Below are 24,731 nucleotides of genomic sequence, written 5' to 3'. Positions count from 1 at the left end.
TGTTTACTGTTTAAGGATTTTTCTGTAATAAATAACTGAGCTCAACATAATAAAATTCTATCTTTAAAAGTTTGGCATTTAGCTATGAATCTATCTATATTATAGCTAACTTTAGTTGCAATCGTAGTTTAAGTTTTTACAATAAAGAAATTTGAAATTGATTCTTTGCCACAAACTAAAGCTTTCTCAAATTTTTTAAAACCCTATATCTTTGTAGCCCTATACCTTTGCGGTTTCAAACTACTAATAATAGTTTGATCCTAACATAATTTATAGCTTGGATATCAAAGGTTTACGACATCGGGTTGATATGGGGAAAGAAAATTAGAGCTTGTGGCAAAAAATTAATTCATTTAAGATATTATTGTGTAATTATCATGTAACGGTTAACGAACTGTTTCTGGATCTCCTGACAGGCGCGTACACATTATTTTAGCCACGGGAGGAGGGAGGGTAAGATAAAGAGAAAAAATTTCCCTCCCCCTCCCTCTGGGCGTTTTATGCCCCCTCCCTGGCCCTTAAATTGCTCTAATTTTATCTAAAGTCTACATATCTACATGTCTCATTTGCAGTCCACAGTAGTCCCAATTCAAGGAATATAGTATATATTATAGTAATGTATCCTTTTATAAAGTTTTGTATTACTTTCTGAAGTCCTGACTCCTGAGTAGTCTCCTGTCCATAAATTTTCAAAATTCCATTAAAGACTATGTTAATTCCGATGACCAAATTCAACATTTATTACAGATTTATTTTTTTATTTTTAAATACTGTGTAAACTAAAATTACATGATTAGCAATTGTAAGTTATAACCGGGTAAATTTACAGAAATTACAACTAATTTATTTGTTTAAACTAGATATATATATAGTTAGAGGAATATTTACTAGGACATTTTACATGCTTCCTCAGCTGAATAAAGTTTTAAAAATATCTGAAATATTTGGAGTTAGATTGTTAAAATTCCCCCACCCCTTCTTTCTTCTTGTTTAGCTGTTTGGCTTTCTGGGTTAATTGTTTTGTTTTGTCAAGTATTTTTAGAGAGACATAACGGCAACTGAATTTTTAATGTTTTTTTGGGTTCAAATTCCTCTTTAATGTGTTTTTGTAGAAAGGTTATAAACTTGTTTTAAACCTTCTTGGGGTTAAATAGGTTTATTTCTAGAATGTCGTCTTGCAATTTTGCCTTGTAATCTATACATACTTAAATTTTTTTTGTTTTTATGTTAACGCCTTCTAATCTAAAAGAATTATAAATTCTAAAGTTTAAATGACGAATTAAAGAATTTTTGATAAATCTAAATCTTCAGTTCTTCGTATTTTATATTCTCCTTCTCTGAAGATTGGAACATAATTGTCCAGGATACCGTTCTCATGACCAGGAGGTTCAAGACGGAGTTGGATTCTCTTCTTCTCCTAAACAATATTTACAACAACACTAATAATTATAGTATATTTGAGATAAAAGGATTGTTCAGGTACTAGGTAACAAGTTTTGAATAGAAGATTCTGATTTTAACGATAATTTCCATCTTTCTCTATTCATATTAGAGTTGCCGAATTGATACTTTTTTACAAGTTTTACAAGTTTCAGATATAAAATTTTAAAAAATGAATTATAAAAAAAAATATTTTTTTTTACAAAATTTCCACAAATCCCTAAAAATTGATAACCAATCCAATCGAAAAAATATGTTTAATAGTGGTAAAAAACACTGATTAATAATTGCCTCAAACTTTATAGTTACAATAGAACTAGTAAATTACCACGTTAGGGTTTCAAATATTGACTATCTAGAGCAGACTAGAGCAGACAGAAAATTTAAGATGTGAGACATCAGGGTTAAGAAATTTACGTATTAGAGAATCAGAGGTTGAGGGGCGGAAATTCGTAATTATGTCCTTACAGCATATTGGATGTACAATGTACATTAGGCCATATTATAGAATTAAAATTAAAAAGAATTAAAATCTAACCTGGCAAGCAAACTCTGTTTCGTCAACATCGTTCCAGCAGTCTGATTTATAATCTTCAGGTAGGGGTCGGCCTAAAGACAAACAGCAACAAAAATAATATCAAGTTAAAATATAAAAAAGGTTGGAAGGGAAAAATTAATTAAGGCTTAGTTCCGCGTAATGAATCCTTTTACTACTAATAAGTCGTTAGTTCTTCTGACACCTTCTTTTTAATCTTTAATGTAATTGTCAAGAAAAAATTGTTTGGATATTATTGTAAACCCTTACGAAGATCTTAATGATTTTGCTTCTTTAACAAATTTAGAATGAATTGAATTTAAAATGTGTTAAATTGCTGTTTTCCTTCGTATTCACAGAGTTTTTTCATTGGTTTAGATTTGACCAGCATTCTGTCCACAGATATGGGTTTCTCCTAAATTCAGAAAATAATTAATAGAATTCTTAAAGGGACTGTATACGTAACGATAATTTCAAATTGATTCTTAGTTTACAGAGAAACATGACCGATTTACAACAGAGCAATAAATATGACGATATCGCGGGTTTTTCCTTAAAAAAATGATTTGCAGATTTATGCAGCATGGATAAAGAATGAAAATTTACAGAATTTTACACTTCTTGAGATAGAAAAACGACGATATCTTCACAATTGCTGCTCAGATTAATATTTAAGGGTACCGTTGTGAATCAGGCATGGAATGGAGTAAGTTAAAATTACGTGGACAGTCCTCTTAAAACCATGGAAACAAATTGCCAGTATTTATTCTTTTATTGGCAATTAGAACAGAACTGAAGACTCGCCCCTTACTCTAAATTGATCCAGCAGAATTCATATATTGAAACAACAACAATTTCCAAAGATATAATGATAAAAGCTTATATAAGAGTAATAGAACTAGGAGTGTAATTAGTTCAGTTTCTTTTAATGTAAAAAATTGAATTGTTACTGAAAATCAGATCTTTGATCAATTAATAAACAAAGCAGAATTTTTAGCCGGTCCAAAACTAAATTAAGTATTTTAGAATAGAACAAAAAAATATATTTTACAATATTAATTAGATTTTTATCGTAAATTTAGAGTTAAAGTACATACAGTGTTACCGACAAAGGTTGAGAATTTGTTAAGAACATTTTCTTCCTTAATCATCAAAATACTTAATTGAATTTAGAAACCAAAAATCAAGCTTCAAATTGTCACATTTTTACAGTTTTGGGTCGTCGTATTAGTCTCATCCTTTGTTGGTAACCCTGTATTTAAATGTTTTGGGTCGTCGATTTAGTCTCATCCTTTGTTGGTAACCCTGTATTTAAATGTTTTGGGTCGTCGATTTAGTCTCATCCTTTGTGGGTAACCCTGTATATAAATGTTTTGGGTTGTACGCGTCGTTTTAGTCTCAACCTTTGTGGGTAACCCTGTATATAAATGTTTTGGGTTGTACGCGTCGTTTTAGTCTCATCCTTTGTGGGTAACCCTGTATATAAATGTTTTGGGTTGTAGTCGTCGTTTTAGTCTCATCCTTTGTGGGTAACCCTGTATATAAATGTTTTGGGTTATACGCTTTGTTTTAGTCTCATCCTTTGTGGGTAACCCTGTATATAAATGCTTTGGGTCGTCATTTTAGTCTCATCCTTTGTGGGTAACCCTGTATATAAATGTTTTGGGTCGCCGTTTTAGTCTCATCCTTTGTGGGTAACCCTGTATATAAATGCTTTGGGTCGTCGTTTTAGTCTCATCCTTTGTGGGTAACCCTGTATATAAATGTAATCTTGAATTGAATAATAAGAGACTTGTGGGTGATTATGTTTCTCATGTGTGTGACGTCATTCTTGCATGATATCATATCATGAAGCAAGTATTTATCTATTTTTATATAAACTGCATCATCCAGGATTTAAAATTTTAAACAGTTTACAGAATCAACCTTATGTGTTTATATTCAGTAAAGAGAACTAAATATACGAATTAATCTGTTTTTCAGTAAAAACGAAAAATACACATTTTTGATTGTATAATTATGATAAAAATAGATTTATTTCACCTGTGGGCAGTAGAACACATCTGGGGTTTTTTCGTTAAAAATTATAGATTGTCTATTTATATCTCCTGCTTCTACAAACACAAACATAAATAACACAAGGAACACAAACATTGTGCACAGATGTGTTGCAGGAACGAACACAACTGGTTTGTGCGCGCACCCTCTCTTATTGTAGGAGGTGAGCGTAAACTGCTTGGGAACCTAGTGCGCACGCGCATTTCTTAATTCTTGGTATGGGAGGTAGAAGATATTTTTACTTTTCCAACCCCAAAAAAACAGAAGAAGAAAGTGGAAGAGAAGAATTGAAAGGAGAAAGTAAGAAAAGAACAATTTTACAAAGAAGAACTCCTCCTTATTCTGCCCCCCGTTGTATTTTCTTTTTTTACCTTCTTCCAATTTTATTTCTATTTCTCTTCCTTTCCCTTCTTTTTATTGTTTTGCTATTTATATTTTTATCCTCCCTTGTTTCATGTCTTTCCCTCGCTTTCTTTTCATTTATCTTCTCTGCTTATATATTCGAACATTATGTATTCGTACTCATTTTTGATCATGTTTTAAACATCCATAAATAAAAAAATGTTGTTAGATTCTTTATTTTGAGGATAAAAAAAAACATATTTCACATTCTTCGTAGAAACATCGTATACTGAAGGTTAAAAAACAAGAAACAAATGGCGACAAAGTTTTTATTAAAGTTAGACAAAGGTTAAGATACATACAGAAATGTTTCAAATTTATTTATGCTGAGTTGTGAATTGAACAAATTTTTCATTTGGTTAGTTCTAAACTCAAAATATTGGAATAAAAGAGATTCAACATGATCTTTGGCGTCTTAAAGTTGAAAACTTTGAATGCAAATTTTAGCTATATTGCAAACAATTGTAAGTATCAAAAGATAACATCTAAGATCAAGATAGTAATTACAAAGAATTGAGTCTTTGCCACAAACTCGGATTTTTTAAATCCCAATTTCTTTAAAACCAAATGTCGTAGACCGTAGATATTTCAAATTATGAATTCTGGTGGATTAAACAATGTAAGTTTGAAATATGAAAGGTATGCATCATCTGGTTGTTGAGATTTAGGTGTTTTAAATTGGTATTTGTGGCAAAACTCAATTCTTTTACTAAAATTTACTAAAACCGAGTAATTAATTGTAAGCAAGTAATTCTATAAAATACTAAAGATAAAAACTGAAATGTTACACAAAATTAAAACTTTATTTTTGCAAGAATCAAAAAATAAACAATTTGATAACTCTGCGTTGATCTATTAAAATTAGCTGATAAAACATTTATATGGAAACTGCAAACGTTTCTTTTAACAACACTTTATTAATTTAAGGAATTGGCTTGTATAATGTAAATTCATTATTTAGTTAGAGTAAAAAACACAACTGTAAAAACAAAAAAGATACATTTTATTTTGCTTAATCTTAATAATAAGAATATAAACATTTTATTATCCTTAAAGTTAAAGTTAGATTCAAGATTTTAAGATCTAAGGCAACAATACGAGTACGTGTAGAGTATAGAAAGAATGTTTAAATTTAAAATATGTATCAGTATAGAGTAAAGCTACAGTTATGTTTACAGTGTATAGAATTTGTACGTGTATTTGATGCGTAGGAGTAGATTCAAGGACAAATGTAATTATCCTTCTCCTTTCTCATTCTTCCTTTCTCCCGACTCATCCATACTAAACCCGGATCATCCTTCCTTTCTCCTGGCTCATCCTTTCTTTCTCCCGACTCATTCTTACTAAACCCGGATCATCCTTCCTTTCTCCTGGCTCATCCTTCTTTTCACCCGACTCATCCATCCTTTCAGCCCGGCTCATCCATCCATTCTGCTGTCTCATACCTTCTTTCTTCCGACTCATCATTACTAAACCCGGATCATCCTTCCTTTCTCTCGACGCATGCTTGCTACACTCGGATCATCATTCTTTTCTCCCGGCTCATCCTTTCTTTTTTCTCGACTCGTCCCTCCTCTCTCCCAGCACAGGTCCTTACTTTTTCCGACTTGTCCCGGCTCAACATTCCCACCTCCGGCACACCCTTCTTTCTAATGGCTTTATCCTCCTTTCTTTCTTCTAATTCTTCCTTTTTCACGGCTTACGCTCTACCGGCTTTACCCTCCTTTCTTCCAGCTCATCCTTCCTTTCTCCCGAGACGACATTACTCCTCCCGGATCATACTTTCTTTAGTCCGGTTCATCCTTCCTTTCTCCCGGATCATCCTTTCTTTCTCCCGGCTCATCCTTCCTACCTATTGCACATTCTTCTTTCTCCCGACTCACCCCTCCCTTCTCTATACTTATCTTTCCTCTCTCTCTCCTCAGCCTTCTTTTCTCTCGGTCAATCCTTCCTTTCTCTCGGCTCATCCTTCCTCTCTTCCTGCTCATTATTTTTAATCCCGGCTCAACCCTCCTTTCATCCGTCTCCTCCTACTTCTTCCTACTATTTTTTTGCCACCTATGCTTCCCTTCCCGATGATAATGTTTTACTTTCTTTTCGTTCTTTCTTTTTCTTTCTTTTTCTTTCTTTTTACTTTCTTTTCCCTTGCCAATCCTTCCTTGGATCCTACTTATTCTTCATTTTACATCCCTTTTTTTTCTTTCTTTTGCTCGTCCATTCTCCTTCTACTCTACTTTCTTCATTCTCATTCTTCTTCTTATATTTGTGCTTTCCTTTCATTTCCTTCATAAATCTCCTCCCCCCCTTTCCTGTCCTTACCTAGATATATCCTCCAGGTGTAACATTCTTCTAGTTTACGACTCATTAATTATCAAAATAGTTGCTGCCGGTCACAGGTCAACTGTATCATGGATTTTTACTTTTTAAAGGGAGTGACCGGCAATGTATGGTGGTTTAACTGAGTATAAAGTATTGTATAAAATCTTTTTAGGATTCATTTGAGACATATAAAACGTTTCCACGATGTATAATTACAAAAATTACAAAATAACAACGACCAAAAATAAAGTAAAAATGATACAGTAAACTAATTAGATGTTTAGGAACATATTTCTCAAAAGAAATTTTTCAATAAATCAATGTTAGAATCAATTATTTCGTTTTCATCTTTATATTGAATTTCTTATTTTCTATGAATTTGTTCGCAGATTTTTACAAGTTCTTCAAATGTGGTCTTTTCAATATTAATTCCAGAAAATCTGCAAAAAATCTTTGTGAATAATGAGAAATTACAGAAACTAATACTTGAATAAGATTACTTATTTTCGATGATAAGAGTTAAGTTTTATTTTCTCAACTTGTTCCTAAACAACTAATTAGTTTTGTCGTCGTTATTTAATAATTTAAAAAACCAATTCTGAAAACGTAACCACCTAAATTCATGATTTTGAACGTCGATTTTGCGCTCAAACTCAGTAAATATACGTTGTAGAATCGTTTTATATGTATTAAATGAATCCTAAAAAAGTTGTTTACAATACTACATTAGAGTTCCTTTCAATTTCCAAATACCCAAGTTTTTGACAAATAGTGAGTTTAGTGTCAAGGCATCTCAGGACACCTCAAATGCAATGATGGATGAGAGAATGTCAGCAATAGAGAAGAAGATGGAGTTACTGCAATGTATCTGGGATAAGGTCAATGTCAATCCTGCACCAAGTTTTGCTGCAAAATTTTACAGTGCGGTAACTAGAGGTAATGATGATTATAGTGGTACAGGGGCAAGACCAAAGAATCTTACAGTCCCCCTAAGAGCAGGAATAGGTAGAGAAAGATCTCCCAGTGTAAAGAGAGGATTAAATGATGGAATAAACTCTCTAAACAAAAAATGAAATGTAGGGAAGCCAGTTGTCTCTGGTACAAGAACTCAAGAGAAAATTCGAAAGATTAAATCCCCTCCGGCTGATATTTTCTGTTATGGTATTCCTAAAGGTACCACTAAACAGGATATTGTGGATGACTTAGAAGAAGCTGATATTAAGATAACAGTTGGCGATATTGTGCAGATGTCTAAACCAAATAAAACATCAAATGTTATTAGCTTTAAAATCTCTGTTCCAGCTGAAGATCTTGAGAAAGCCTTGGATCCCACTGTGTGGCCCTTGCGAGTACGTGTCCGTGAATTTATCCATTATAGGAAGCGGTATTCTGATAGAAATGGAACCACAAGTGTATCAGATTCTGATAAAAATGGAACCAAGAGTGTAGAGAAGAATAGTGCTACTGGTGGCGCAACAGCAGTACAATGATGGATACAGCTAGTACTTTGTGCTTAACTAGCTATAATAGTGGGAGTATGGGAATTGATAAACAGAACTTTATAAGTTTGCTATCTTGGTTCTCAGACATTTTATGAATTCATGATAAATAAGTTATGTAGTTAATAAAAATCAATGTTTTCTATTTGTGCATAATTTTGCATATTTTTTTCTCTTTTCTTTTGGAAACCTGTATTTTCAAAAAAAAATTATTTAAACAAATTTAAACTACACCATTTATATATGTATTTATATCTTTGTGTGTGAATAAATCTTTATAATATAATAATATTCAGTTCAACCACCATACATTGCCGGTCACTCCCTTTAATGAGACAAATAATTCTGCATATTGTTCATGTCAAGGTTAGAATGAAGATGGAACTAAACAAGAAAGTTTATGCAAAGCCTATATTTTCAGGTGTACCCAGTAAAAAAAGTAATACATTTTAGACAACGAAACCTTTCCTAATATAAAATGCAGGAGAAAATGGAAATGGAAAAAAATCTAAATAAATGAATCTTTTAAAAGAATAGGACTTAATTGGTCTCTTTAAAGTAAAAGTAAACTTTATATATCGGTTTTCACATTTAGAAGTAGGATTAAGTTGTTATTGTACCTGGGTCAGTGCTTAAGACATTGTGTGCACTTTTATAGGAGCTTGGAGTTTGGAGAGCAGTTCATTAATTACCAGAGTACAGATTAATAAATAATCTTACTTGGAGTTTAAACGCAGTAATTAGCACGTTTGGTATTTTTAATAAATTGTAAAATTTACTTTTTAGTGCAAGGAGTAGCTCCTTTAGTTCTTTATTCCATGTGTGGTAAAACTAATATTTGAGTAGATTGTTTAGTACAAACATTTCACTTAGGACAGTTTAACATCATTGAATACCTCTCTTGGTATTCTAGTTGGAAGAACTATATTATTCACTAGGTTTTAAAATGTACAAATGTACTTTTGCATAAAAGGTGATTTTTAAGAAGCTTTTCTGCTTGGAATCTTATTTGAAGTAGAAACTGGAATCCTTTTCTAATCTTTTTACAAGATCACACATGGAGCTGCACAGCAGAGGGGAAGACAGATGGGTATAACAGCTGCCCCTTGTTTATTCTCACCATCGTCAAACTTGTCATACTTCTCTCTTCTAACCTTACCCTTCTCAACCTTATCCATGGATACAGGTCCACTGTCAACCATGGATTTAGGTTCAGATTTAGTAAACTCTGCGCCAGGTGGGTAGTAAACCTTAGGACCACTCACAGCTTTGGATTTAGGAGGAGAAGGTTCTCGTATTAAAGGAACAGGATCTACTCGGACATGAACTGAAGGTTCGTCTGGAAGTTCTGTTACTTCAAGGGTTTGGTTGCTAGGTTTATAAAACATTTGTGGAGTTGGGGATCCGCCCTTGTTCACTGAATCAAATTCTTGAAACTCTGACATTAGTTCATCAATTCGCTTAGGTGGGTTCTGTGGAGTAGGGGATCGGGTAGAATGGGATGGAAAGGGAACAGATTGTATATCTTGAGATTTATTAGTCTGCTTAACAGAATTATATTTAGTATAATAGTTAGGTTGGGTTAGATCTGGGCTCTGGGATAAGGGAGGAGACTCTGTGTATGTAAAAGGTTGACCGGATCCAGGTTGACCAGGAGTAGGTTGGTAGTAGCTTGACTCTTGACTTCTAGTATCATCAACTCTGTAGGAATGGGAGCTCTGCTGTGTTCTAGTAGTAGGTTGAGCTCCACGTCTAGCTGATGGAGGACTATTGGGAGTTTTACGTCTAGGAGAGGGTGAAGGAGGTTTCTTTGCTATATCCGGGTGGGACATGTGAGTACTGTATTCGTTGAACGCATGAACAGTCCTCTTCACATGTCCCTCTTTACCTACTGTTTCACTGTAATCATCACTATCTAACCCGAAGTTGTCAGACGAAACAGTATAATCAGCTCCGGCCTCTGGAGATAGATTTCTAGCATTGTTCAGATCATAGAGAAGAGTATCAAGCTCATCAATATTCTGTTTTAACCTGGATCCAGGTCTCTCATCATCCTCTTCTCTCTCTCCACTCAGTATTCTCTCTCCGGAGCTAGAGTACTGGTTGGACTGAACCTTGTATGTAGTAAACTGCTGTTGTTGTTGCTGTTGTTGCTGAAGAGTTGTTGATGTTGGTTTACCAGATCCAACAGTTTTAATACTTGGCATCATATGTTGAACCTATGAAAAAAAAATATTTAAGATTAAAAACTTTGATGTTTTCCTTTATATTTCCTTAAATATTTCAACTCTGTCTATGCTGTTCAACCACTTTTTGCCATTTGTTTAATCTGATCCCTGATGTCAGAGACCTTTGATATATCAAAATAATTCTTGAGTAAACGTTTGAAATATCAAAAGTTTACTATGGTTAATTAGGTTGCAACAATATAGGGAATACAAATTTGGATTTTCTACCTGTTGTTCAAGATTGAATTCTCCAGGATCTTTCTCCGTCCTGACCTCATGCCACTCCCTGGTTCCCTCAGGTCCGGAGTATATCTTGTGAGACTCTTGGATATAATTAGAGCTCTTGACAAGACCATGTTCAAGATCTTTGAGTACTCCTCCCGCCGAGTCCTGTAGGGAAACATTGCTGGCGGATTTCTTTAGAGAATATCCGGTAAATGGTTGAACTGGGAGACGAATAGACCCTGAAATAGATACATTTTACAAATTTTATTTAGTGTACAGAAAGCAATGTATATTCTTCTTTAAAAAATACAAAAACCCTAACTGATCCACTCAGTATTTGTAAAAAAATCATTTCGTTCGCCCAAATTTTAAATTTCTAAAATGTGGTGTAAAGAATCAGGCTCTGTTCACAGTTTCCCACTTAGTTTCATTTTAATACTTGATAAACTTTGAAACCTAGTATTCAACAATATTCATGAGAATTTATAGCAATAAGTATAAATAACTAACACCATGTCCGTGCACTACCTTGATTAGGTTGGTTGGACTGCTGAGTTTTAATCTGTTGCTGCTGCCTCTGAGTATTTTGGTGCTGAATACTTTGCTGCTGTTGCTGACTGCTCTGTATAATCTGCTTACTACTGCTCTGCGAAATCTGCTGAGAAGAGTAGGAATAACTCTGCTGAGATGAGAACTGCTGAGAGGAGAACTGTTGATTAGGATTGGTTGAACCTGAACCAGTTTCTAGATCGGCTAACATCGTGTCCAGTCTCCGATCCCAATCCGTCTCCACGAAGGGACTTGATACACTGAGGGCACCGCTCATTCTCTCTCCTTGTGATAACCTTTACTCCGTCCTGACTCAGGGAGCTAGCTGATCAAACCTCACTATACACAGATCCTATTGTGACCGTAGTAGAATGACTGAAGGATGAAAAAGGTCCGGGGGTAGCCCAGCTAGTCCGGCCCAGCGCTCTATCACTATCCTTGCATACTGAAATAACTGTGTTAGGCTTGGCAAGGTCTCCTACTGCTTTCAACTGAAAACATACTTGTAATCTGGAGTAGATATGACGGCAGGAATGTGTGAACCCAAGAAGGGATCATAATATTCTCAATTATGTTTGTGGATTGTTTTTAGTTCTACATTTTTTTGATGGTTTGAGAGGAAAAAAGGACAGATTAACTTTATTTGTAACCTTTTCTCTTCTTTCCAAATTTAAAACGTTGTTTTCATTTTTAACCATGGTTTCCTGGGATCATGTCAGAGAAAAGAAGAAAGAAATCAAATACTATAACAACTCTATACATGGAAATCGCTAGCTATAGCCAAGGAATGTAAGGTTAAAACTCCCATAGCTTTGTTTTCTTTGAACGTACTGCAGTTTCAGGGAGGAATATAAACAAAGGTTAGTCCTCCCTGAAACTGAAGTACGTTTATTTTGTAAACAAAGCTATGGGAGGAATGGGAGTTTCTATTTTATTCTTTGGGTATATAGCAACGTGGCAGATTTGCGCTTGATTTTTTTTATTTTTGCTTAAAAACTTTTTTGTGCACCTCGTGTCATTACTTCTGTTCATTAACTAAATATTTTGACCCTAAAAAGCATCGAGTAGTGTCGATTTAATAAATACTATTTTGTAAGTTTAATATTTTTGCTTGGTTAAAGCTGACAAAATTTCTGTAATCAATATTAAGGAAGATACAACAGGAACTTTTGTTTACATAAAATCTGTACTGCATTTTCTAAGAGGAACGTAAACAAAGTCTTAGGACGAGTTTTGTTTATGTTCTGCACCCAGAACACAGACTACACAGTTTGCTCATAAACTCTACCTGGATAGGTTGATCAGGCCTGTTGTGTCCCGGCACGCCATGATACGGTTCCATGTAATGTTTTTTGACTGAAATCTCTCGGCCACTTGTTGCATTCAGGGGTTAAGTTTTACAACTTTTAAAGAAATACTCCAATTTTAAACATAAAACATAACGTTTATGAATATTGTCTATTTTTAAAGATTTTGCATTTCCATTCAAAGGATTCTTAAATATCCCTGAATACAGATGTCTACTGATTGGTCATGTACAGTACTTGTACACAATAGAACATGCTGTGGAAAATATCGCATATTATAGGTGTTAATCGATATCTGTAACTCTTATCTCTGACACAGAATAAGAGAGTTCCTTGATCAGTAAGTACATGTCAGGGAGTAAGGAATAGAAGGGAGATGTAACTGACGCAGTTCGCCCTACCATATGATAATACATGCTTTGCAGACAGGTATTCCATTTGTATATGAAATATTCAGAATAGGTTATTGACTGTATACGCATGTAAATATACATCAGACAAATATTTCTTATACAAATGAAGTACCCGTCTGCAAAGCATGTATAATCATATGGTAGGTCTAACCGCGTCAGTTATATCTCCCTTCTATTCCTTACTCCCTGGTACATGTGTACTATACTATTTACTGAGCTGGGAAATATTAATTTATAGTTTGTTGCCAGACATGAACGGCTCAAAGATTTTCATTGTTTACATCATTAATCTTAATATTCTGTCATGCTAACAACTAATTACAGGGTTATGTACAGCATATTGGATTTTATACAAGTGTTAATTCAAAACTAAGAAAATCTTGTAGATATTTAAAGCAAAGTGTCAAAATATGAAAAATGTTCTCCCCTTTTACCGTCTATTTCCAATTATATATTTATGATTCTCTACAACTGTAAACTTTTTTTAGTTGCCATGCCATTAAATAGGCCATTAAAAGACAATATTCAAGGCAAAATCTAACCTTGTAATCGTCATATTTTCAGAGTTTCAGGTCATCTTTACAGTCTCATCCTTTGTGGGTAACCCTATAGTTTAGACAACATATCCATCAATTAAATGAATCACTTCGAGGAGGTAATTTTCTGCCGAATATTGGGCAACGCCGTGTCTTCATGGCAGTTAGAACTTAACATTTTGGGCTTTAAGTTTGTTATCTCAGTCTCAGACAAATATTTCCAGCAATGAAAAAATCCAAAATGAACTCTTCATCACTTTGAAGATTAAGAATTTTCCGAACTCTCAGATATCTGATTATTTCTCAAAAATGTTTAAATTTTGACACTATCTTATGTTTTAATGCAAGTCTGCAGTATAGAAATGATGATGTAAGTATCTTGATATATCTAGGTTAAACTATTCCCTCTATTAGGTTTAAATATAAATATGAGCTTTCAGCTGGATTTTTATACAAACAAGATACAATTAAGTGCATTGAATAAGAAACTGTTAATCTAGTATCATTCTTACTTAATAGAGGATTCTAAACATATAAATTTCCAAATCAAAATGAAAAGTTTCGTTAAAAATAAATATAAAAGAACAATAAAAATAGAATAATTTTAACCTATATTTAATAACAATTTCAAGCCAGCAACTTAAAAAATAATTTAGATGATTAATGCAAACTGAGTTAAAGCTTCTTTCCACCGAAAGTAAATTTTCATGCAAAACTGCGCAATTCCGTGCAAAAATTTGCGCAAATCGCAAGCAAATTTGCGCAAAATTGCAAAAATAACTGCAAAATTCAATATTTTTGAGTTATTATAGTTTAGTATAGAAGTTTTGGACATTCTCGGGCTCAGGAACAGCTTTGAGCGGTAAAATATTTACATAGACAGATAGTTGTGATCATAAAGTAAAACATAAGAAATAAGTGAGCAATCCCTTTAAATCAGCTTAAAGGGAATTGATAATGAAGCTCCAAGATATTTTTCAATTCACACTTCTAGGATATTTAGAATATTTAGGTTACTCTGAATGTCAAGGCCTTGAAAACTTTCCAAATATTTATATTTTCAAAAATTTGCTTCATTCCTTCTCATATATTCTTACAAACAAATATAGTTTGAATAAATCCCAGACATAGCAAAATAATTGAGTTTTAGCCACAAACTCAAATTGTCGAATCCTATATCGTTACAGCCTGTAAACTTTTGATATTTCATACTTTGGCTATCTGATCTGTAAAAATCATAGTTGAAAATATCTAAAATTTCTTTGTTTAATGTTTTAAAAAATAGCTCGTAATGAAATTTCATTAATTAACAACAAAAAAATGTTATTTTCTAATGATTGAAATTAAGATAAAATATTCTGATGTATTTTCATTTGAAAAATAAAGGAATTGAGTTTTTCACACAAACTCGGATTTTCTAACTCCTATATCTTTGCAACCCAATGTTGCAGACCTTTGTCATTTCAAACTATGAATTTTGCTAGATCAAATAGTCTAAGTTTGAAATATCAAAGATACATCATCATCAGAATGCAAAGATATAGGAACGAGAAAATTTGAATTTGTGGCAAAAAAAATAATTCCTTTAAGCAAATTCATTTAGCAATGTATGTAAGTGTTAACCCTTCTTACAAAGCAAACAGAATATAAAAAAATTTTAGACATCATGCTTGAATTTTTCACTTTTTTCTGTAATCAATTGGATTTCTCTCAGTTTGAAAACAATCTCAAATAATTCTTGAATAACAAGATTAAAATTTAATTTTTCTGAAGTAAAGTTCAGAATTGTAAACAATATTTTTTATTTCAGAAAATGAAAAATAGGTTCAACTTTGAATAACAATTCCAAGCTTTTTTGTTGAATTTATAATATCCTTTAATCCTACAAATGACGGATGACGAATAAATTCTCATCTAAACAATTGATTTTTTTAAATTTTATATTTGCAAATCTGTGTAAAATGCAAATTTGAAGTTATGAAAATCGTGTAATAAGTAAAATTTTCTTTCAGAGAAAAAAATTAAAATTAAGATAAAGTTTAACGAATTTAAATTTCATAATATTATTATGTAGGACGTTATTCTAGCTCAATTTATAGAGTGGCTCGTTAGGTTTAAAATGACTTTAAGATTTCTGCAAAAGAGAGTGGAGGGCGTTTTTTTGGTCAAACACTTTTAAAGCTAAAAAACATTGATATCTTTAATTATCAGATAAAAGTGTTAAAGTGAGCATTGTTAGGGCCACGGACGTCTTTATGATGGAGGATAACTTGAAAATTTAACAACAGTTCTTTTGAAGAAAATTTTGAGATTCTATTATGTAGAAAATTAAATAAGTTTATTAGATTAATAAAATTCTCCCAACAATAAATATATTTTGAAAAGTTTTGATCAAGTAATGAGAAACCTACAACTAAACTGTGTAATTAAGGATTATGAAACATTTTTGATCAAGTAGTCCATACAAAATAAACTGATTAAGTAATTAAGGGATTGGAAAGGCTTCAACTGCTATACTCTCTACAGCACATTCATCAGTTCCCCGTCTTATTCTAAAGAAGGAAAATATTTCAAAATATATTGAAAAAGTTTTATTTTTGTATATATATATATACATATATGTGTGTGCATGTTTATGTATATTTGCATATGGTATACTTAATTTTTTATTTAAAATATATTTAAAATGTTTAGATAAATTTTTTTTGCTCAAGCTAAACTCCCACCTTGGACTTTCTGTGTCAACTATAAAAATTCAACATGATCAAATTTCAAAAATATTGTTCACCTCTCGAAAACAAGAATGACAATCTTTTTACTCATTTTCCATTATTTTTTTCTTCAAGAATTTTCTTATTCAAATAAAACCAATCATTCTGATATTTTTTCTAAATGTATTTCAGCACTTCAGCAACAGAAAACATGCTCTAATCTGTACCAACAACTGATGTCAATAAATCAACGCAAATATTGTAATATTTAAAGTATAGGTGACTCATGCTAAAAACCTCCCCCAGCCTCACACCTTTATCTCTTTGTTCTTTTAATGAATGCGGAGTAGTTAACCTGAACTGATTCATTAAGATTCAACAGTGCACCCTAGACCTTTGAACCGAACAGACGTATGAGTTAAGCTCCTATGAGCACTTTAAATGAAAAATAAACAAATATATTCCACACTATAACTATTTACTTTACACGATATTAATATCTAAATCTACTGCAATAACCTGCCTAACCCATTCCTCATACGATACGACATAAGAAGCAAATTTAATGAACTTCAGCTGCGTCGCTAAACTACCTACTGTCGGTTCAAATTTTAACCACCGATTCAAAATTAAAGGATTTGGTGATTCAAAGGAAATGAGTTTTTGCCACACACTCTAACTATTCCCCTCCAATATCTTAGCAACCAGATGTCGTAGACCTTTGATATATTTAAAACTATGAATTCTGTTAGATCAAATAGGCTAAGTTTGAAATATTATAGGTTTATACCATCTGGTTGCAAAGATATAGGAATTAGAAAATTTGAGTTTGTGTTAAAAACTCAATTTCTTTTGCACCGGCTGTCCCTGGGACCGAATTAAACTTGAACTGCCTGCTAAATAAAAAATAATTGCTAATTGAAAAGGTTCATATTACCAACAAATATTTCAGTCAGAACAATAAAAGTGATCATTGCTTCGAAATGTTGTAAATTGGTAAATAAACAGCCGAATGGGTACGTTAAGTCGCCAAGCGATACAGGTGAAGTTGGGAGTAGGTAGAAAAAGTCGATCAGTCGATACAATTAGTAAATTTCAAATGATTGACGGNTAGAGATATAATAATAATCCAGGAAAGCGTTGGGTTTACTATAGTACTGTAAAAGGGGTTCTATTTGGATCATATCAATTCGCTAGTTTTTGCTTTGATTTTTCCCAAATAGGTTAGATTTAAGTTGTAATTGTACTTTCCGGACCTCTAAGCCTAAGCTGAGGTTATTTACAACTACTTGTAGTTGTACACAATTTTATCGTCTTTTGAGATGAAAATGCGCGAATTTTTTTTTATTAAAACTTCGCAGAGTGAATCGTTATTTTCCTTAATTGTCCCAAGGGACTTAAATAACTTAACGTCCTCTCTGTTGAGGGAATCATGGGTCGGTAATGTTGGTTAAGAATAATTAAATAAAATGAACCTGAAATATCCTCCCTCTCCCCACTCTTCTCCCCAGGAGTTCTTAATTATCCAGTAATCTTCTCCTAACCTCTTATCATGTCCATATCCAACCAATAGAACAGCATGGTTGGTCAGCTAAAATACACTCTAAGGAATGTCAAATTTTCATTTAGCAAATTTATTGGAGCACCAGAGCTAAATTTAAATTTGTAGTAATATTATTCTTCAAATTATTTTAAACGATATTTGTCATGGATCAAAATTTGAAGAATAATGCTAATAAGTTAAACTTGACACCAGTGTCTCTACAAAGGAACTTAGTTTTTGCCGCAAACTAAAATTGTCTAATCCCTATTTCTTTGAAACCTGATGATGTAAACCTTTGATATTTCAAACTTAGGCTTTCGTTGTTGATAGAATTTATAGTTTGCAATATCAAAGATCTACGACATCTAGTTGCACAGATGTAGGAATTCTAATGTAGGAGTTTATATAGATGAAAATTTTACATTTCATATTCAATAAATGTGGAACTAACATCTACTTTTTTACTCTACAGAGGTTTGGTCCATCACCATCACTGAATTTTAAATTTCATAGAGTGTATACAAGGACAAGTTTAGACGACCAGAAACTCTGAAAATTATACGGCCCTGTGCACTAAATATGATATCTTAATTAATGTTTACATATGCTGTACAAATTAAATAAAGAATCTACGCAAAAAAATCGAGTTAAAAAACTCTAATTTCACTGAAACAACGTCTTTGGATCCTTTGAATAATTTTCCTCGTGCGCGGAAACTAGTATTTTCACCTATTACATGACTTTAATTCCGATTACGTTCTTGTATTGAAACAAGAAAATTTTCAAGAAAATAGTGCCTGAAATAGCAGGACTTTTTTCTAAAGACCTTTTATTATGAGGATATTTTACATACACTTTTTTATTTCAGAGACGGTTATCAAATCAAATGAACAGGAACGAATCATGAATCTCGGAAAAAAAAGATAAAAATCTAAATTCCATCCATTCCGAGTAACCTTGTTGAAAGAGAGTAATTAATCTAAAATGTTAAGAGAAAATTTTTACTTCATATGGTCGGCGTTTATATTAATACAGTAAAGAAAACTTTAGATAAACTTATGATTTCCATCAGGTTTTTTTTTCAATTTTTTTCAAGTCTACAGGTAAACAAAGAGAGACGGTAAAATATACAACTTCTCTTTGTTTCAATGTTTATATGTATCCATGTTGTATGAAAGCTTGGCAGCAATTAAAATTTAAATCGAAAGTCATGTTCATTGTATTGATATATACGACGACGACTGTATATGAATTATTGACCCCGTATTGATGTAGCGTGAAGGTCGATCTAACCTGAAACGGATGATAATCTGTAACCGGTTGTCTCTGTTGTTGCAGTACAGGCAGTTCGCCAGTGTGATGATACACACCAGACTTGTACATCATAAAGTCATCGTAAACCTACATTTGCATTATACATGAATCATATACAGTGATAGGCGATTATATTAATACAATGAAGACGACTTTTGATTTTAATTTAGATTTTAATCAACCTGTTAAACAGCATAGGTACATATAAAAATAGAATTGATTACTTGTAAACTTGTAATCCGAAAAGAGCTCCTAAACAATAAGAGCTTAGAGTCGTCTTCATTTTATTGATATAACCGTCTACATTTAATTTTCAGCTGAACAAAATGGTGTTTTGCCTTTCTTCCGTTGAAATAAAGCTTCAACTAAGGAATTTATTACGGTTTAATTATATATTTTGAAATAGTTTTTTATGAATCTGAAATGTATCAATTTTAGAAAGATTGTCTCTAAACTGAAAAGATCTATAAGAATATGAAGAAATACTTTTTATAATAAAAAAATTTAACCTCAAAAGAAACAGACAGTGGGCCGTTCTTTACAAGAGCTTTCTTCATCTCTAGTTCATTACAACCTCCGTAGTATCCTCCGACATAAGAGTAGGAAGCTGTATAGTGCCTTAATCAGACATTCAATTAACTTCATGAGTAGCCTCCGACATAGGAGTGGAGGCTGTATAGTACCTTAATCAGATATTCATTAAACCTGCGAAGTATTCTCCTACATAGGAGTAGGAGGCTGTATATTGCTTTAATTTTACATTTATTAAACCTCCGCAGTTCTTCCGACATAGGAGTAGGAGGCTGTATATTGCTTTAATTCAATTAACCTCATGAGTAGTCTCCGACATAGGAGTGGAGGCTGTATAGTACCTTAATCAGATATTCATTAAACCTCCGCAGTATTCTCCTACAGAGGAGTAGGAGGCTGTATAATGTCTTAACTATACATTTAATGAACCTCCGTAGTATACTCCAACATAGGAGTAGGAGACTGTATATTGCTTTAATTATACATTTATTAAACCTCCGCAGTTCTTCCGACATAGGAGTAGGACGCTGTATAGTGCCTTAATTATATATTCATTAAGACTCCGTAGTTCCTCCGACAAAGGAGTAGGACGCTGTATAGTGCCTTAATTATACATTCATTAATCCTCAATAGTTCCTCCGACAAAGGAGTAGGACGCTGTATAGTGCCTTAATTATACATTCATTAATCCTCCATAGTTCCTCCGACAAAGGAGTAGGATACTTTATATTACAAACCATCCATAAAATACGCGCGTCGTTTTTATTTTTCACAAATATACTTACGAGAATAATGTTTATTAAAAACGATTAGTAACTAATTTTAATTAAGTTTATTGAAATCTGTCATAAAGTACAAAAATTATTTTGCTCGTAATACATGCATTCATTTAATTCCAGAAAAACATGTGTTTCTTGTAGATATATATATATATATATATATAAAGAATTAAAACAGGATGGAATTCAATACATTTTCAGATAAATGTTTTACTTCATTTTTTCTTTATAAATTGGAAGATCCATTTGATATCTTCTATAAAATAAAACTCTTCGCTTATATATATATATATATATATATTTGTATGCATGCATGTATGTATATATATTTATATGTTAACTATAGCTGGCCACACGGTTGGACCGAATGGGCTGAATTTTTTTTTGAGGGAACCCTTCGAGTACCCGTGGGTAACTTTGGCTAAAAAATCGATTTTTTTTGATATTCTTTTTTTAAGATTAGATTTTTAAAAAATTCCACGAGCAACGCCGGACACTTCAGCTAGTATTTTATATATATTTTATGCGTTGGTCGCTCTTCTTCAAATTTTACCCGCTAATGGGCCCAAATTGGTAAAGAGCTTTATAGAGCATTTTTCACTTGCCAGTTTTTCCATATTTTTGCTAGATTTTTCAACAAACATCTGATCTTTATATAGTTTATATTAGATATCAATACCTTATACAATTACGTGTTGAACAGGATCCGTCTAAACCTAAATATAATTTAATATTATCTATCTATCTATCTATAAAGTAGTAATTTATATGTTGATATCTGTCTGTTTGTAAGTCCGATCATATTTCATGAACCCTAGGACTGATTTGTCTGCCTTTTTTGTTGGGAAACTCGGTAGAACCGCGGGAATGCTTTTAAGTTGGTTTTAAGTTTCTAAATTTAGTCAGTTGATCTTAATGAGGAAAACTTAGTTTCTGGGAATCCATCCTGAACTACTTTAATATGATATTAAACCAAGTCACTTAGCTAAGGGGACTGTAGTGTAGACTTAATTTCAAGTGGCTCTCTGTTTATAAAATGATTCACAGATTCACAACGGTACCCTTTAGATCTTGATCAGGGAAACAATGGTAATAATGTTTTGAATTCGGTTAACTTCTATTTACTGAATAAATTCTTGAGTCATCCGTATAAAGAAAACACGATTCAAAATAATCCATGTATTCAGAGTTCAGATTGAAAAAACAGAAAAGTTTAAAGAGTAGCGTTTTATAATTGGACATACAGCTCTTTAAATGAAAGGTCACATTAGATTACGTCTATAAAGCCCGTACCCAGGAGGAAGGGGGGGGCGCAAGGGGTCAGGTACAGCCCCCTTTCTCCTAAAAAGGGGTGCAATGACGAATTTGCACAATTTTTTTAAAATAGGTTGCTTGGTAAATCATCTATTTAAAAATTGAGATATTAGTATTCAAAGTTTTTAAAATTTGTTACTATTCTGCAACCTGTATACTGTATAGTGTCTAATATTCTGCAACCTGTATACTGTATAGTGTCTAATATTCTGCAACCTGTATACTGTATAGTGTCTAATATTTTGCAACCTGTATACTGAATAGTGTCTAATATTCTGCAACCTGTATACTGTATAGTGTCTAATATTCTGCAACCTGAATACTGTATAGTGTCTAATATGCTGTGTCTAAACAATTCCCTGTTCCCTCAGACCAACCAAAATAAACCTTCTTTCAAAAATATTTGTCCTGAGGTAAGATTTTTAGAGTGAACTGGTTTCTTGTTTCTTTCGCAAATGTAATGTAACAAATATGTTTCCAGTATGTATCTAAAATTCAATTTTGCAGAAACATTGCCTCAGTTTTAATATTTTGTCCAGTCAATTCAAAATCAGTGAACGTGAGTAGTAATATCAAAATTATCAACATTTTTGTCTTCCAATATCGTAATATTTTAGTTAAAAACTAAATTATGGAAATTTTCCATAAAAAACATCAAATTCAGGGAAAATCGAATTTTCATTGTAACATTAAGTTCAAGCTTAAATGTTGACAAATTAGAAAATAATCTACAACATGCATACAATTCAAGCTAAAATTACTCGTTTGTATACCAAAATTCTGAAAATTTTCGTTTCACTCGGTGATCATGGGCTCATACTTTAACACCACTCTTTGCACCCCCCCCCCTGGGAGAAAATCCTGGTTACGGGCCTGGGTATTTGGTATTTGATCCGTTTTTCAACATTCAAGGATTTCCGGCTCTAAGATGGCTCTTTGAAATCTAAGAGATTAGACATGTTAAAAGATGTAACATGCTCTACATTCTACGAGTTTACTTTATTATATTACTAGCTTGGGAATTCCCAGCGTTACCTAGTGGTTTTCCCATAAAGTAAACCCACTCAAGTTAGAATTTTTAAACTGCAAGCTAAGAACTTTCCCGTGGTTCTACCGAGTTCTTTAATCAACACTTGAAGCAAATCGGTTCAGGGGTTCCTAAGTTATGATCGGACATCCAAACATTCAAACAGAGATTATATCTGACATAAAACACATATAATTTTTTCATTTTATTGTTGTACAAATTGTTTCGTGTTTTTAACACAACTCGACAGAAAGATAGAATACCACAAGAAAAAATAGGCCTGACGTAAGAAAATCAATCTTTGCCAGAATTGTATCTTATGTCAATGTTTTGAAAATTGAAAAAAACTTTATTTTAAAATTTGTTAAAGTTTCGATTTCGATGTTCTAAAACAGATAAAATGATTACCAACTTTGAATTCTATGGTTTAATTTTTAATATATTCTTGATATATTTACCTTTGTACGGGTTACAATTCTCCTCCACAACTCCATAGCTCTTCCCGTACCTGGAGATACAGGGTGTTCCAAAAAATATGAGAATTAAGAAATGACTTAAAATTCGTCTTTGATTTCCGATAATAAATCAGCTTTTTGCATTCATTGATTGATAGATTGTTGCATTAAAATCTGGAGAAAAAAAATATTATTTTTATTAAGTAGTACCACTTTTTATATTCCACGGATATTTAGAATGGTACATAAATCAAATTTGATTTAAAAGTCATCACTTAAATCTATTACTAATAAATAAAATTTTTTAATGTCAGTGATTTTTCCACCTTGCATAATTCTTTAATTACATCTTCATCTTATCTATCCTTTTATAGATGTTCTCTTTTTTTTGATTGGGGGAAATTATCTTTTTTATCTCCTAATAAAATGACGTCCTATTCCCATGCGCTGAATACCCAAAGAGGAGAAAACCACTTAATTCACCAAAACTTGATATCTTTCTCTTCATTATTTTATTTTTGGGTTTATTCTATTTCTGCCTATTCTTCTATCTTTTTATCGATTTTTTTCACTTCCTTCTTTCCTTTCTTTCTTTATAATCTCAAAAAAATATACTCCGACAGTTACCTCTCTTCATCTCATTTATTCATGTACTAACCTTCCTGCAATGAGATATGGAAAACCTCCCTCGCAGCCTTGAGATAGTGGAGAACAAGATACGATATCCTTAATCAAACTTTGCGATGAAACGTTTTAATCAAACCTTAGAATCAAACCTGGGAATCAAACCTTGGAATCAAACCTTGGAATCAAACCTTGGAATCAAACCTTGGAATAAAGCCTTTGAATCAAACCTTTGAATCAAACTTTGGAATCAAACCTCGGCTTTTAACCTTAGAATCTCGTCTCGTAATCAAACTTTGGAATGCAACTTTATAATCAAACCTTGGATCAAACTTTGGAATGCAAGCTTAGTATTCAAAACCTTGGAATCATTCAACTCAAAATAAAACCTTGAATTTAACCTTTGAATAAAACCTTGAAATAAAACCTTGAAATAAAACCTTGAAATAAAACCTTGAAATAAAACTTTAAAATAAAATCTTGGAAGATTCAACCAATGCAAACTCATCATAAAACCTTGTAATCAAATCTTGATGTCAAACTAGTAGAGATGTCAACGATAGTGTAACGTAACGTAAAATGTACGTTTTTGTACGTTACGTTACATTAATGTGTAACGTTTGTTTATATTCTATATAACGTGAACGTTAAACGTTAACGTTATAGGAGCTCATACCTAACTTTAACGTTAAACGTTAAGGTTAGAGGAATATGCCCCCAACGTTAGCGTTTTGTGGAAATGTAACTTTATTTTTCTAATATCTACAACTTTTTTGACCATAACGTAAAGAAATGTTTTGTTTCCAAAGGAAGCTTGAAAGTCTAACGTTTGAAAAATGAATTGTGAATTGATTGAATATCGTAACGAAAGGATTTATATTTCAAAGTTCAACTTATAAAAAGTGTAACGTTGTAAAACTAA

General features: G+C 32.4%; 3 protein-coding genes and 1 long non-coding RNA gene across 4 annotated transcripts in view; all 4 read right to left on the bottom strand.

The window, feature by feature from the left end:
• The window catches only part of LOC111711550 (inner centromere protein), a 76,005-nt gene that overhangs the window by 10,906 nt on the left and 40,368 nt on the right, over positions 1-24,731 (bottom strand). The window lies entirely within an intron of this gene.
• Positions 742-4,222, bottom strand: LOC111711584 (uncharacterized). The gene is made up of 4 exons (XM_023485972.1): positions 4,019-4,222; positions 2,321-2,390; positions 1,979-2,049; positions 742-1,417 (listed from the first exon to the last, which is right to left on the bottom strand). The coding sequence occupies exons 1-4, from the start codon at positions 4,127-4,129 to the stop codon at positions 1,280-1,282; spliced, it is 390 nt and encodes a 129-aa protein (XP_023341740.1). The 5' UTR covers positions 4,130-4,222; the 3' UTR covers positions 742-1,279.
• On the bottom strand, positions 8,579-12,612 carry LOC111711528 (serine/arginine repetitive matrix protein 1). The gene is made up of 3 exons (XM_023485908.1): positions 11,235-12,612; positions 10,710-10,945; positions 8,579-10,472 (listed from the first exon to the last, which is right to left on the bottom strand). Exons 1-3 carry the CDS (start codon positions 11,530-11,532, stop codon positions 9,297-9,299), a joined length of 1,710 nt encoding a protein of 569 aa, XP_023341676.1. The 5' UTR covers positions 11,533-12,612; the 3' UTR covers positions 8,579-9,296.
• On the bottom strand, positions 19,704-23,228 carry LOC111711604 (uncharacterized). Its single transcript, XR_002767291.1, has 3 exons — positions 23,189-23,228; positions 21,069-21,105; positions 19,704-20,148 (listed from the first exon to the last, which is right to left on the bottom strand). It is a non-coding gene; the product is annotated as an uncharacterized LOC111711604 (long non-coding RNA).

The sequence above is a fragment of the Eurytemora carolleeae genome, unplaced genomic scaffold (genome assembly GCF_000591075.1).
Source record: "Eurytemora carolleeae unplaced genomic scaffold, Eaff_2.0 scaffold15, whole genome shotgun sequence".
Lineage (NCBI taxonomy): Eukaryota > Metazoa > Arthropoda > Copepoda > Calanoida > Temoridae > Eurytemora > Eurytemora carolleeae.
Note: the sequence above shows the minus strand (reverse complement) of the source record. Positions and strands in the feature narration are given on the sequence as shown.

What these genes read in the sequence shown, in the direction of transcription:
- LOC111711584 (XM_023485972.1), bottom strand. Translation starts at nt 4,129, where the DNA reads ATGTTTGTGTTCCTTGTGTTATTTATGTTTGTGTTTGTAGAAGCAGGA. An exon ending in ATGTGTTCTACTGCCCACAG is followed by an intron (nt 2,391 to 4,018) that starts GTGAAATAAATC and finishes TTCTGAATTTAG; the next exon opens with GAGAAACCCATATCTGTGGA. An exon ending in AAACAGAGTTTGCTTGCCAG is followed by an intron (nt 1,418 to 1,978) that starts GTTAGATTTTAA and finishes AATATTGTTTAG; the next exon opens with GAGAAGAAGAGAATCCAACT.
- LOC111711528 (XM_023485908.1), bottom strand. Translation starts at nt 11,532, where the DNA reads ATGAGCGGTGCCCTCAGTGTATCAAGTCCCTTCGTGGAGACGGATTGG. An exon ending in GTCCAACCAACCTAATCAAG is followed by an intron (nt 10,946 to 11,234) that starts GTAGTGCACGGA and finishes TATCTATTTCAG; the next exon opens with GGTCTATTCGTCTCCCAGTT. An exon ending in AATTCAATCTTGAACAACAG is followed by an intron (nt 10,473 to 10,709) that starts GTAGAAAATCCA and finishes TTTTTTTCATAG; the next exon opens with GTTCAACATATGATGCCAAG.